Source organism: Oryzias latipes (assembly GCF_053564925.1).
Source record: "Oryzias latipes strain Hd-rR chromosome 1 unlocalized genomic scaffold, Olatipes_Hd-rR_3.1 chr1_Y".
In the NCBI taxonomy this organism is placed as follows: Eukaryota; Metazoa; Chordata; class Actinopteri; order Beloniformes; family Adrianichthyidae; genus Oryzias; species Oryzias latipes.
In genome coordinates this window covers 4,979,561-4,993,033 of record NW_027616335.1, presented here as the reverse complement: position 1 = coordinate 4,993,033, position 13,473 = coordinate 4,979,561, and the positions used below count along the sequence as shown (strand labels likewise).

At 40.1% G+C, this 13,473-nt stretch overlaps 1 protein-coding gene across 1 annotated transcript; it reads left to right on the top strand.

The window, feature by feature from the left end:
• The first annotated feature begins 9,078 nt into the window (after window positions 1–9,078).
• LOC144990351 (uncharacterized) lies at window positions 9,079–13,162 on the top strand. Its single transcript, XM_078943572.1, has 9 exons — window positions 9,079–10,267; window positions 10,472–10,565; window positions 10,699–10,879; window positions 10,977–11,059; window positions 11,571–11,620; window positions 11,736–11,806; window positions 11,994–12,095; window positions 12,164–12,350; window positions 13,007–13,162. The coding sequence occupies exons 1-9, from the start codon at window positions 10,237–10,239 to the stop codon at window positions 13,141–13,143; spliced, it is 936 nt and encodes a 311-aa protein (XP_078799698.1). The 5' UTR covers window positions 9,079–10,236; the 3' UTR covers window positions 13,144–13,162.
• Window positions 13,163–13,473: the final 311 nt, after the last annotated feature.

The following is a 13,473-nucleotide window of genomic DNA, read 5'->3' as shown; positions in this document are numbered from 1 at the left end:
GCAGGTTGAACTTCTTGAGTTGTCGCAGGAAGTACAACCTCTGCTGAGCCTTTTTCCGGAGTGAGTCAATGTGAGCGGTCCACTTAAGGTCCCGTGAGATGGTGGACCCCAGGAACCTGTGTGAGTCTGTTGAAGGGACAGTGCTGTTGAGAATTGTGAGTGGGGGGGGAGTGGAGGGGTTCCTCCTGAAGTCCACTGTCATCTCCACTGTTTTGAGTGGGTTCAGCTCCAGGTGGTTCTGGCTGCTCCAGAGGACTAGCCGCTCCACTTCTCCTCTATATGCAGTCTCATCACCGTCCCGGATGAGCCCAATGACTGTGGTGTCATCTGCAAACTTAAAGAGTTTCACAGAGGGGGCTCCTGATCTGCAGTCATTGGTGTAGAGGGAGAAGAGCAGAGGGGAGAGAACACACCCCTGGGGGGCGCCAGTGTTCAGGATCCGGGTGCTGGATGTGAAGCGACCCAGTTTTACCTGCTGCCTCCTGTCGGTGAGGAAACTGATGATCCACTGACAGGTGGGGAGAGGCACGGCGAGCTGGGACAACTTCTGGTGGAGGAGCTCTGGGACGATGGTATTAAATGCAGAGCTATAGTCCACGAATAGGACCCGTGCGTAGGTGTCTGCAGAGTCCAGGTGGTGCAGGATGTAGTGGAGAGCCATGTTGACTGCGTCGTCCCCTGACCTGTTTGCTCTGTAGGCAAACTGCAGGGGGTTTGCCTACTGGATTTAATTAAAAATAAAATGGTTGTTTTTGTAACCCTTGTGCTATCACTTTACCATCTGGAGTGGGGTCATCTAGACCCACTAGACAGTGCGCTGAACCTTTTTTCTTCAATGATTTGTGATCTTCACTGGTGTCCATGAATTACATGAAATCTTTCCACCTTTATCCACCTCTGTCATGGTAGGGAGAACAGGTCAATGGAAGGGTGGGGTCATCTAAGATAGCACAAGGGTTAAAACAAATCTTCCTGTTACTAATGACTTTTATCACTAGAGGGCAACAAATTCCAAATTAGTTTTACGTAATAATTTTCAACTAAACTATTTGAAATGTTACCCGGGATTTGTAATCCTTCAGATACAGTTACAAAGCAGTCATATCCGTGCAGATGGGATGTTCCGAATCAACGGCACGCGGGTATTTTGTCAGTTATATATAAAATACCAACGGCTGAAAAAACGATTCAGAGTCAGATTGACATCCCAGGCATACAGTTGGTGAGCTATATTTTTCTGTTTCATTGATTACAATTTTTTGTGTGTGTAAACTATGCTTAGATTGTTAGATGGAAAATAGAAATAGTTAAGATATATGGTTCACAAATAGTAACTTCTATCAAACAGATTTGTTCTGAATCCAACCAAATTATTGAGATTTTTAGCTTATTGTTACACCCCTAATAAATATAGATAGATATAATTTTACTGGATGTGACATACATAGTTACAATTAATAACGACAATGCTAACAATATATTTGTTTTCTTTTCAAACTAACGGACGCAAATCACAGAAGAGAACCCCGTCAAGGTGAGACATTTGTCTTGATATTACAATTTGTTGTGTGTGGAAACAAACTATAGTTAGATACATTGTTTGTTAGATAAATATGCTTTCAGTGTTTTTTTTCTTTGCCCATTGTACAATAAAATGTAAGCTAACCACTCAGCTTGTAGGTACTTCAACGTTAACCGTTTAATGTATTTTTGCAGAATGACAGAAAGAAATGGAAAATCAAAATCCCCCCCACCCCCCCAGGAAGATAACCCCCCACCCCCTCCAAGGAACCCCCAACCTGCCCCCAGCCGTGGGCCCAGGCCCCTGGTCTGGCACGCCGATGTGAATCGCGCGAGGCGGGACCGCAGAGTCGCCGGGGAGAATCAGGTGAGTTTGAAAGTGTTTGCTCTAAAACACATCTTTCTCACATACGACACACCTCATTTCTCCACGATTTTTTTTTCAAAGAAGCACAATTTATAGTTACAAATACTCTTTTAAAATTGATTTCAAATGAAAACAGACACATTTTAGCCTTTTTAGAGTTTTCATCATTAAACTTTTCCCGGGGAGCCGGTTTAGCTCGTGCTGGTTTGCGGCGCCTTCCGTCCGCGAAACCTGGGTTCGAATCCGGGCTGCTCCCTGTTCCCTTCTGTACTTCTGTGCCGGTCCCAAACCCAGTTGCTTTGAGAAGCAACGTCAGGAAGGGCATCCGGCGTAAAACATTGCCAAGTAAACCATGCGACTTGTTCGCTGTGGCGACCCCTGATGGGAGAAGCCGAAAGAGAAAGAAGATCATTAAACTTTTCCCGTCTATTACACTGACCTATGTAGAAATGCTTTGTGTAGGCCCAACGTTTAAAATTTCACGTCATTTTCTTATTTAAACAATTTTATACACGCAGATTGTCTGAAGTTTTTCCTTGTGAAGTCAAATATTGTTTTTTATTCTGTCGTCAGTTTATTCTGGGGAGGCTGCTACCATTGGCGCGGAACGAGGAGGAGAGGCGCCGCCTCCGCCAAGTTTACGGTCCTAACTAAAATGGTAAGTTTGACTCCTGCTTGTTGTGTGAACAGATGAGTCCCTGATGTTATTTTTCAATCAAATGTGCAATAAAAAAAAGAAATCTAGAAACAAAACAAAAACAAAATAGAAAATAATTAAAGAATAATTCAAAGAAAAGATTGACCTACAATTTTTGTTCTCTTTTATGATATTATTAGCTCATTTAAAGAAATCAACATTTTATTTAAGTCAAAAAATTATAGATTTTCTTGTTTCTACTGGATACTTCAAGCCTGAAACCAACTTAAGGTTTTTGCCAAATACTCATACAATTTATTAATAAACGCATGAGAGAACCATCACAAGTAATTATTACACATTTGAAAAAACTAGAAAAACTAGGTTTTTCAAATCAATGAATTCCTATTATTTACTCAAAAACACATTTTTGTCTCATTTTTAAAAAACAAATTTGCATGTGGACGTTTCAGTAATAATTAGAAATGTATATTTCTGATTTGAACACCTTTTTAATTGAGTTTATGTACAAATAGAAACATTTTTCATTTTTTTGAATAGAAACATTTGTCATTTTTTGCTTAAAGTTATGTTAGATCTAGGGCTGTGACGATAACCGCATCACCGCGGTGATGAGGTCATCACCGCGGTGATGAGGTCATCACCGCACTTTTTTTTTGAAAGTTTTTTGTTGTTGTTGAAAGTTTTGCATATGGTGCGTGATTGGAACTACAATAAACACATTAAACACATTAATCTTTGCTGATAATTTACTCTCTCTGCAAGTCCTGTGTTCAGAGATAAAGGGTTTCTTATGGAAGCGACTCTGTAACATAAATAAAAAGCAAAGTCAAAACCAGAAATGCTTTTTAATTTTCAAAATGAAGCTGCATTTTTTGACTCAAAAATAAAATGAAAAAGCAATCCACCAAAATGCTTTTTCTTTTCCTTCCTCAATACAGCTTATTCTGTCACTTAATTAAAATGATAATGAAAATGGTACATATAATGGGAAACCTTTTATCACTCTTCTTCTCTCCTCGTCGCACCCGCCTGCGCGCGCCCGCGGCTGTCACTGTCTCAGAGAAGCACGCGGCACGTGCGCTGTTTCAGAAACACACGTCCTCATTCTACATAAGTTTGTGTCTTGCGAGGAAATACGACAAATTTGCTGCGTTCTAATTATTCATTTCCATTGTATTCATTTCCATTACAAGCTGCGTGCATTCTTGAGTGCGCGACACGGCCGCCCGCCGGAGGATTTTGTGTTGGGGGGGGGGGGGGGGGGGTATTACTGTTCTCAGTCACTCTGTAACACCAAACATGAACGCGGGCTGTTAGATTTCCATGAATATCACTACATTTTCTTGTTGGGAACTATTTTGTTTGCAGCAAAGTTACGTGTTTGAATAAACAACGGCGGAGCCTCCTGCCCCGCGTTCTTCATGGGTGTCAGGCTTCACGACTACCGGAGAGGTGACAAAGTGTCTGCAGTCTGTTTATTACTGGGCAATATCTAATATTCTGGGAAGATGTCTGTACCAGAGAGCACAGGCGAAGCCTCACATGCAGCCAGAGGGCAGAAGAATCAACACGCACCCCCCAACACACGTGTGCGCGCTTCTTTCTCCTAGTCCTACACAAGACGCAGCGCGCAGACACAGTCACAGTTCTACTCCCAATTCCTAAATCTGCAAGGGAAGCAATAAACCAGGCCAATTTTAACTTCATCTGGAAAAACAAAACTCATTATATTAAAAAAGGAACAATAATTCAGGATTACAGTGAAGGTGGACTTAATAGTCTTTGAAAGTTTGGATGGTATGATTAAGATAAACTGACTTAGGTCTTTCTGCAAAATGAAATAAATATTTGGTTTCTTATTTGTTCCAACATTTTCTCTCATCTAGGGGGCACTGAGTTCCTTCTAAAATGTGATTTTGATTACAGAAAACTTCCTAATAAACTTTCTACTTCTCATCAGCAGGTGTTACTGTACGGCAAACTCGTATTCAAACATAACTTTAGTCCACATAACACTCCCATATGGAATTGTCGGTATAATTTATGTAGGAACAAATCAACATTTTTACAAAAATTAGATCGATAATGATATTTGGTCATTATTACATATTATGAATGATAATGGAAACATAATCTCATTGGAAACTTTTTTCCTGTAAGTTTGAATTGAATGATAGAAATCAATACAATGGAAATGCTTTGTGTGAAGCCCCAAAAAAATTCTAGTCATTTTCTTATTTAAACAATTTTATACACGCAGATTGTTTCCAGTTTTTCCTTGTGAAGTCATTTGTTTTTTATTCTGTCATCAGGCTCTCCTTCGAAGGCTCCTGGCCTTAGCGACAACTGACAAGGAGAGGCGCCGCCGATTTGAATACACGGCCCACTTTATGAAAAAAATTGGACAAAAAAAATCTCTGTTGTTGAATTTGAAAAAAATGTAAAGAAAAAATTTTTGTTTGTTTGTTTTTGAATTTGAAAAAAAAATTCTTTTGAAAAAACAAAAAAAAACTTTGTTATTGAAACCGGAAAAAAATGTAAAGAAAAAAATCTTTGTTGTTGTTTGTTTGTTGTTGAATTTGAAAAAAAAACATTTGAAAAACAAATCTTTGTTTGTCGTTAAAGTTGAAAAAAAAAATTGGACAAAAAAAAACTTTGTTGTTGAAACCGGAAAAAAATGTAAAGAAAAAATCTATGGAATTACAAATCTGCCATAAACTGAAAGGGCGTAAAGACAACTAAGCAGGCGTATTTAGGAAGTGAGTGAGGAACCTTAAAACTGCGCAGGCGCAATTCTAACTGAGAAGTGATCTTGCGCGGTCAGTTCCTTTTTGCGCGCTCATGTGGATTTACGCTCAGTGTTAAGGGGGCGTTTTTGTCACTTTTGGGGCAGGAACCTTTCTGGTTGATCTGATTGGCTGAAATTTGCATGGCCTATGGGCGAGACAGAGGGGCGGGACCTTCATTTTTCAGTGCGGGGGGGGGGGGGGGGTGTTAACCGGCGGCTCTTGAGCTGCATGTCGCACTCTGCCTTTTATCATATTTTCTATATTCAGTACTTTCACAACCATAAGGTGAAAGTCTTACATTTTCTCCAAAATGTACAGAGCGGCCCTAATGTGTTATTGCGTGACTTCGGTAAAGAGGATCTAGGAGAGAACAGCATGAGAACGGTACGGAGAGAGGAGAGGACGTGATAGAAGACACCCCCCCCCCCCCCAATAGTACAAAGGAGCAGATATGTGAATAATGCAGAACAACTTCATTTTGGAAACCCTGGAAATGCAAAGAGACACGATTATGAGGCACACTTTAAACTGCAGCTATCAGCTACGCGGAGGAACACGGGAATAGAGCAGCTGCAGTTCGGTTAAATTAGATCTTCACAGATTCGGACTTCCTGCTTCAATAACTCCTCTGATAACCTTTCAAATGTGTCAGCAAGTATCTCAATCCTTTTGTATTAATACAGAGAGTGAACCACAAATGCATTTCTGAAGAAAAAAGATCGTTTTTTTCCCCTTTTAATCAGAATTGTTCGTCTCAAGGTGTAAATGCACACATGCAGCGAGCCGGCTGCCAAGGGACCGTCAACAAAGTGCCACCTCTGTGAAACACCATTCTGTAAAAATCAGTGAACTTTCAAAAAGCGAATAAATGTCTATATTTATATGAACTGGTAATGAAGACTCGTCAGCATAGTCATGCTACATTATTATTTATTATACTAAATTTTGTTAGAAAGTCAACCATCATTTTATTGCTTATAGTTTTAAAATTTTAATAGAGACATGAATCATAAAATAAATGCTCAATAGCTCTGAAGATACTAAAGCTTCTGTCACCAAACCTCCTCTACTGACTAATCATGACCTTATTGTCCTACTGCAATAAAGATTATGTCATAATTCACGTTGTTTATTGTTAGGAATTTTTCATATTTAAATATTGATCAGATATGGTCAAAAATGCTCAATAGCTTTGAAGATGCTGTAGTTACTGACACAAAACCTCCTGTACTGACTAATCATGACCTTATTGTCCTACAAAAATAAAGATTATGCAAAAAAAATTCTGGCACCTTCAGAGCTATTCAGGATTTTTGACCAAATCTGATCCATTTGTAAATATGAAAAATTCCTATAAATAAACAAAGTGAACTATTGACATTCTTTATTTTAGTATGACAATAAGGTCATGTCAAGTTACTTATAACTTTAGTCATGATTCATATCTATTACAATTTGTAAAAGTATATGCAACAAGATAAAATGAAGATGGACTATCCTACAAAATATGCATTGTAACAAGAATATGCTTTATAATAGTTTTATGATTTTTTTTGTAAGATTATTGATTTTTACACAGTGGTGTTTCACAGTTCACAGAGGTTGCACTTTGTTGACGGTCCCTTGGCAGCCGGCTGCTGCATGTCTGCATTCACAGCTTAAAGCGAACAATTCTGATTAAAAGGCAAAAAACGATCTTTTTTCTTCAGAAATGCATTTGTGGTTCACTCTCTGTATTAATACAAAAGTATTGAGATACTTGCTGACACATTTGAACGCTTATCAGAGGAGTTATTGAAGCAGGAAGTCTGAATCTGTGGAGATCTTTCTAACTTATCAAACCTCAGCTGCCAGAGAATTTAAAATAATGAATTCATGGTTCGGAAGAGAGGACGCTGGAAAACCAACTCCGACAAGACAAGAAGACGCAGCAGCTGAGTTTCCATGGAAAAGGAAAGAAAGGCCTCCGTTGAAAGATCGACTCGAGGCTCAGCGCTGCTACTTCCAGCAGATGACAATGAAAAGCTGTCCATCCTCCCCCTTACCGGGATGCAGCAACGGGCGAGTTACGCCACACTTTGGGACTGCAGGACTTAAACTTGGCCTGAGGTGTCTGCTTTACTGTTCTTAGGAGCCGCATAGCAAAGAGACGGACTCTGATGATGAGGAAAGGGAAGCCGGCGTGTCTGATAGAGATGTAGCCCAGCTGTTCCAGATGCAGAAGATGAGGACTTTGATGGATTTTAAATGCTGATTGATGACTGAAAAAATAAATCACAACCAACTCAGTTTGCGCTCGCTGCCCTTTTTAAACACACACCAGCGTGCACGTTTCACCGATATGTGTGTTTACGTTAAACACAGAAAAAACACTAAACTGAAACGGCGCCGTTTAATCCAGTGCTGTTGTAAGGAGAGGAGAGGAGGGGGTTATGAGAAATAACATGGCTTTAATTGTGTGTTTGTCTGGCAGGTCAGTGTGTGGTGTGGCTCTTTGACTATCACAGTTAGAAATGTCGGCTCTTTGTGTCAAACTACCCCCCCCGTTCCGGAAAAAAACCGCGGATGTAACGCGGATTAAAACATTAACCAACGACCCAAAACTAAGGTAAGAAAGTGCAGCGGGGTTTTTTGTGCTGTAAGTTTTTCTCATGTGAAATTCACTGTATTTGTTACAGTTTTAATGCTTTTAATCCACGTTACAGCCGCCGTTCCTTTCCTATTAAAGCCCCAAAATGAAAGTCCCGCCCCGCTGCTTGGCATGCAAATTTCAGCCAATCAGATCAACCAGAAAGGTTCCTGCCCCTAAGTGACAAACACACCCCTGAATACCGCCCCCAAGTGACAAAAACGCGCCCTTAACACTGAGCGTAAATCCAGGTGAGGGCGCAAAAGAGAATTGACCGAAAAGGATCACTGCTCAGTTAGGATTTCAGCCGTTCAGTTGTAAAATACGGGGTCGCTTGGTTAGAATTGCGCCAGCACAGTTTTAAGGTTCACTCACTCAGTTTCTAAATACGCCCGCTTAGTTGTCTTTACGCTCTTTCAATTTTTGGCAGATATGTAATTCGATAAAAATCTTTGTTATTCGTTTGTTGTTGAATTTGAAAAAAAGATTGTTTTGAAAAAACAAAACAAATCTTTGTTATTGAAACCGGAAAAAAATGTAAAGAAAAAAATCGTTGTTGTTGTTTGTTTGTTGTTGAATTTGAAAAAAAAACATTTGAAAAACAAATCTTTGTTTGTCATTAAAGTTGAAAAAAAATAAGTTGGAAAAAAAGCAACCTCAGCAACGCTTCTTGTTCTCTTCTTTTTATTCCTTGTACACATGCAAAAGTATTGAAATTCTTTTATTATATTAGCTCATTTAAAGAAAGAAACATTTTATTTAAGTCATTCAAAATGGTGGATGTTCTCGTTCCAACTGGATACTGTAAGCCTGTAAAAGTTCACAACCAGCTTCAGCAGGTGGGGGTTCCACTGGACAAGTATTAAGGAAAATTAGTTTTAATTTTAAAGGATCACCAAATATGTGCACAAGTTCACAAAATAATCCTAACTGACCAGCCAAGGTGACAACATCATTAAAAACCTAGGTTAGTGGGACTTTCGGTGCTGCTGAATGGAGTAGACGCGTGTGTCCAAACTTTGAGGTGCTTGGAGCTGACATCCTGGAATCAGACCGTGCACAGTGCTCACTAGCTGCTAAGCCGGGGCCCTCCAGTATGTATGCATGCACGCATGCACCGGTATGCACGCATGCACCGGTATGCACGCATGCACCGGTATGCACGCATGCACCGGTATGCACGCATGCACCGGTATGCACGCATGCACCGGTATGCATCCCCCACTTTCAGACCAGCGAGCTGGTGGTGTGGACGGCTTGCAGACTTGGGGGCAATCTCTCTGACAAGGGCTCTCCTATCCATATCTTCGAGGCTTACTGCCCCGGAGGTTTTGTAGCAGCGCACCCAGTAACGAGATGTCATGAGGAAGCTTTACCAGCTTTAGCCTGCCCTGAGGTACCAGCTAAGCTATTTGTTGTGATTGTTCAAGTGGCTGAGTTTTACGTCTTTTTATATCACCAACACACGAGACACACTTTGTAGCTTCACACAGGTTCCCCTTTTATTTATCTCCCCTTCATGAACATATCGACACACAAAGGTTCCTACCCATTTGTGTCACCTGATATTATACCCCCCTTTCTTAAACGAAGAACATCAGGGTAACATAACTAAAAGATTTCTCATCAGTAACATTGCACTGCTCCACAGTAAAGTGTTCATTCACATAACTAACATAACAAAGTAAAACCCTTAAACTGCATGCATATCACCGTAAAACCAACAAGTTCTATCTACGAGGAGTCAGATTACTCAGATCCTCAACCTGAGTGCGGGGATTATTCAACGAGCGTGAGCATCACAAACCCAGTTAGTATAAATGAGACATTTGCAAAGTTCTACTGGCCTCTTTATGCATCTGAGTGTCCACACTCCCCAGATCCAACGCCCGATAAAAATAACTTTCCACGTGTCGATGATGAGGATGCTGAAATTCTAGGGAAACCCATCACTATGGCAGAAGTCTCTGAGGCCCTTGCTGGTTAGCTGGATTGAGTGTTCCCAGTTTCTGCTTGACTGAGCTCACCTGATCCAGGTGACCAGTTATAAATGCAGCGGGGTTAGCTGCAAAGCAGACGGTAAGAAGACAATTTAATCATGTTCATTTTCAGGGATCATCTCAGAAAGAATCAACAGATGCTTCAAAAGCCAATAGAGGAAGAAAGAAAAAGGTTGGTCATGAACATTTCTACATTTTGTCTATGAAAGAGTTGGAAATCTTTCTAAGGAGAACATTAACTACTTTCCAGAGTGACTCAGAACAAGAAAATGAAAAATGCAAGTTCTGTCAGTCCGTCTGGTAAGTGTGATGTGCAATGCTGACATCTTCCCGGTGTTAAAAAGGCCCATTGAAGTGCACAGCAGAATAGTTTAGATCTGCTGCAGGAGAATGGAATAACAAAGACTAAAAACTCAAAGCAGATTTCAATGAAAATGTCTCAGAATTATTGCAGTTATCCATAAAGTGGAAGTATTTTCTGAATGTGTTTCTTGGTGTTTTTAGGTGGAGATCCTCTTAAACGACGAGGCAGGAAGCCCAAAAGTGAGAAGTTGCATTTGCTTCAGCAACAAGACCATCACGGATCAGGAAGTGAAATGTCAGTACCTCCCAAAAAAGAAGTGCTGCATTTCCAACAAACTTCCATATCTAATGTTCAAATGATGCAGACAAACACAAGTGTACAACTGCTGTCCTTCTATTGGTCAGTAAAGCTTTGCATCTTTTCTTAGGGAAACAGCAGAACCAGAGAAAAAGAGGAAGAGGGCATTGAAGGACAAGACCCACCGTGAAGAAGAAAGGAGGAAGAAGAGGGAAGGTAGTAAAAGCAAGGAGTTGGAATGCAAAGAGCCGGAAGCCAAGAAGAAGAGGCAGACCAAAGACGACGGCTCGTCTGGCTCTGACGATGACGAGGCAACTCAGCATGATCACACACACGATGACTTATGCTCATCACATGAAGACATTCTCAGTTAATATTCTCCTGCCATCCATTTTATTTTTATCTTAGGAAAACAAAGGTAATAATAAAAAACAACAAAACTCAGAAATGGACAAAGACCGGCGTCGGCAGAAAGCTGATGAAGGGAAAGAGTAAGTATGTGAAGAATATTCAGTGAAATCTAAAAGCCCCCATGTTTTTACTTTGTAGTTCAAGCAGAAGTAGTGAGTTCACAATGACTGATAATTCATTTCTTTATGACAGTTATTGATAGTTCCACTTGGACTTAGTTACTAAACTGCTTGATGCAAAAGCAATCAGGTCTTTAGTTGAATAGCGTTCTAATTCAATCAAATTTGATTTAATATTGTGATTTGTTATAGTTTTTTTCCTTTTAGGTAAAGAGTAAAAATCAGTTGTTTGTAAACCTAGAATGTAAATTCTGCATTCTGTATCTGTGCTAGAACTAGGATTACATAAAGGTCACAAATGGCTATTTCATACAATTCAAAGACTTGGATGAGGCTGCAGAGGTGATGGTTATTGAAAAAGCAGAAATGAGAAATGAAACATACATTTTCTCCAATAATGAGACAACTAGTGTCTTATCTTTTGCACTTCCACCTAAACTCTGGATTATGAGAGATTCTTTTTGATTTTCAGACCAAACAAAGACGGCGCAAAGAAAACTGAGGCAGGGGTCAAGAAAAAAGGTGTGCAGGAGTTTAATCTTTTTGGCATTTCAGTTCAGAACCTAAGCGTCTGTCGTCTGAAGTCAGTAAATTTGGTTTTTCTAAGTAATTTGTCTGGTTTCTTTCCTGTACTCAGAGATGTCTACTGACATGAAGCTCCAGAGGCTCCACACGCAGATCAAAATGTCCCTGAAAATAGACAACCCGGTAATCTGTTGAATCTATATCACATGCTAAAACTCCTTTGATCTTTTCAAACCAGAGTGTTACCCTGGAATGAAGGACAGCATCTTGTGCTGTTTCCTTACAGCTTAACCACATTTCCTTTTCTTTATGTTGACCTGAAATGCACTTTCATTGGTCTGATGTTGGTTCCTGCCTTTCCCCCTACCAGGATGTGAAGAAATGCTTGGATGCTTTAGATGAGATCAGCTCTCTTCAGGTCACAACTCAGCATCTTCAGAAACACAGTGATCTCATTTCCACACTCAAAAAGGTAAACCTCTAAAGAAAATGTTTTAAATCTCATCCCACTGCTGACAAAAAACAGGATTTGTGTTTTAGATCCGCCGATTTAAAGCTAGCCAAGACATAATGGACAAAGCCACCATGCTGTATAACAAGTTCAAGAGCATGTTCCTGGTTGGAGAAGGGGACTGTGTGCTCAGCCAAGAGCTCAACAAGTCTTTAGCTGAACAGCGGCAATACGAGGAAGCAAAGAAAGCTGAGCAAGTCAAAGAAAACGCTGCAGGTACAATATATAGATTTACTGTTTTCTTTTTGTTACATTCAGATACTTCTGTGAGTTTAGAAACATCAATCTGAATCTCACTTTCTTCTTTGTTGTTGCTGTCTGATTATAAGAGTAGGACAGGAACATTTCTCAATTAGAGAAAAATGTAAGTTTTATAATTAACAAAACAATGCAGGAAACTAAAGTTAAAAAAATTGTGACATTTCATCAAACAAATGGTTTTTCAGAAGTTTATTTGTGCCTAAAAAAACTTTGGATACAAATGTTTTTCTAGAAAAAAGCATGTTCTTTAGTGACAAATCAAGAATGAGCAGTAAGTCACATCTAAACCAGCCAAAGACCAGAAACCTTAAAGCGCCTCATGCAGTTTCCTGTCCTCTTCCAGGGGGGATCAGAAGGTCTCTGTAGTTTGCTGGCAGAGGCGGTTCAAAGATTTCCAGCCACATCCTTGCTGGAATTCAGTTTTTCCAACACGGGTCCATAGTTTAGTCAAAGGTCTTTGTTTTTGGGTTCAAAGTTTAGCTAATTGGTGTAAAATCCTTCACTTGAATGGAAGTCTGGAGTGCTGCATGTGTTATCACATGCTTTTCTTTCTGTGGTAGTTGGAATTGTGAAATGACATTTCATCAAGACTGAAGTGGTGATTGTTTCAGACTCTACTGACAAGGTGACCAACGGTGAGATGAGTCCTGCAGAAAAGAAGGAAGAGATGGAGCAGGAGAAGTTCCTGGAAGACTCCTCAGCAGCAGAAAACCACAGGTGTTTGATGGAAAACTTCAGTGTTAAATAAACGGATCCTAAATGTTAAAGGACATTTGTTTTAGGCTTATCCTGTTTTTCCATTAGTGCCTACACTATATTACCAAAGTATTGGCTCAGCACCGTCATCTTGGTGAGGTCAAGTTACTGCTGCAGTGCATTCATGGGAACATTGCTCCACCACCTTCAGCCAGGCTTCCCAAGTGGGCGTTTCTCCTCTAGCTCAGTGTTTTTCATCCTTTTTTGAGCCAAGGCACAATTTATCCTTGACAAAAATCCCTTGACACACCAGCATCCAAAAATTAAAAAAAGAGAAACTCTATGGTCTGTATTGATCTAATGTCCTTCCACAATCTCACTT

Bases quoted from the DNA above. Each gene is read 5' to 3' on its own strand.
- LOC144990351 (XM_078943572.1), top strand. From the start codon at position 10,237: ATGAAAAATGCAAGTTCTGTCAGTCCGTCTG. The intron at 10,268-10,471 runs GTAAGTGTGATG...TGGTGTTTTTAG, and splicing joins AAGTTCTGTCAGTCCGTCTG to GTGGAGATCCTCTTAAACGA. The intron at 12,096-12,163 runs GTAAACCTCTAA...TTTGTGTTTTAG, and splicing joins TCATTTCCACACTCAAAAAG to ATCCGCCGATTTAAAGCTAG.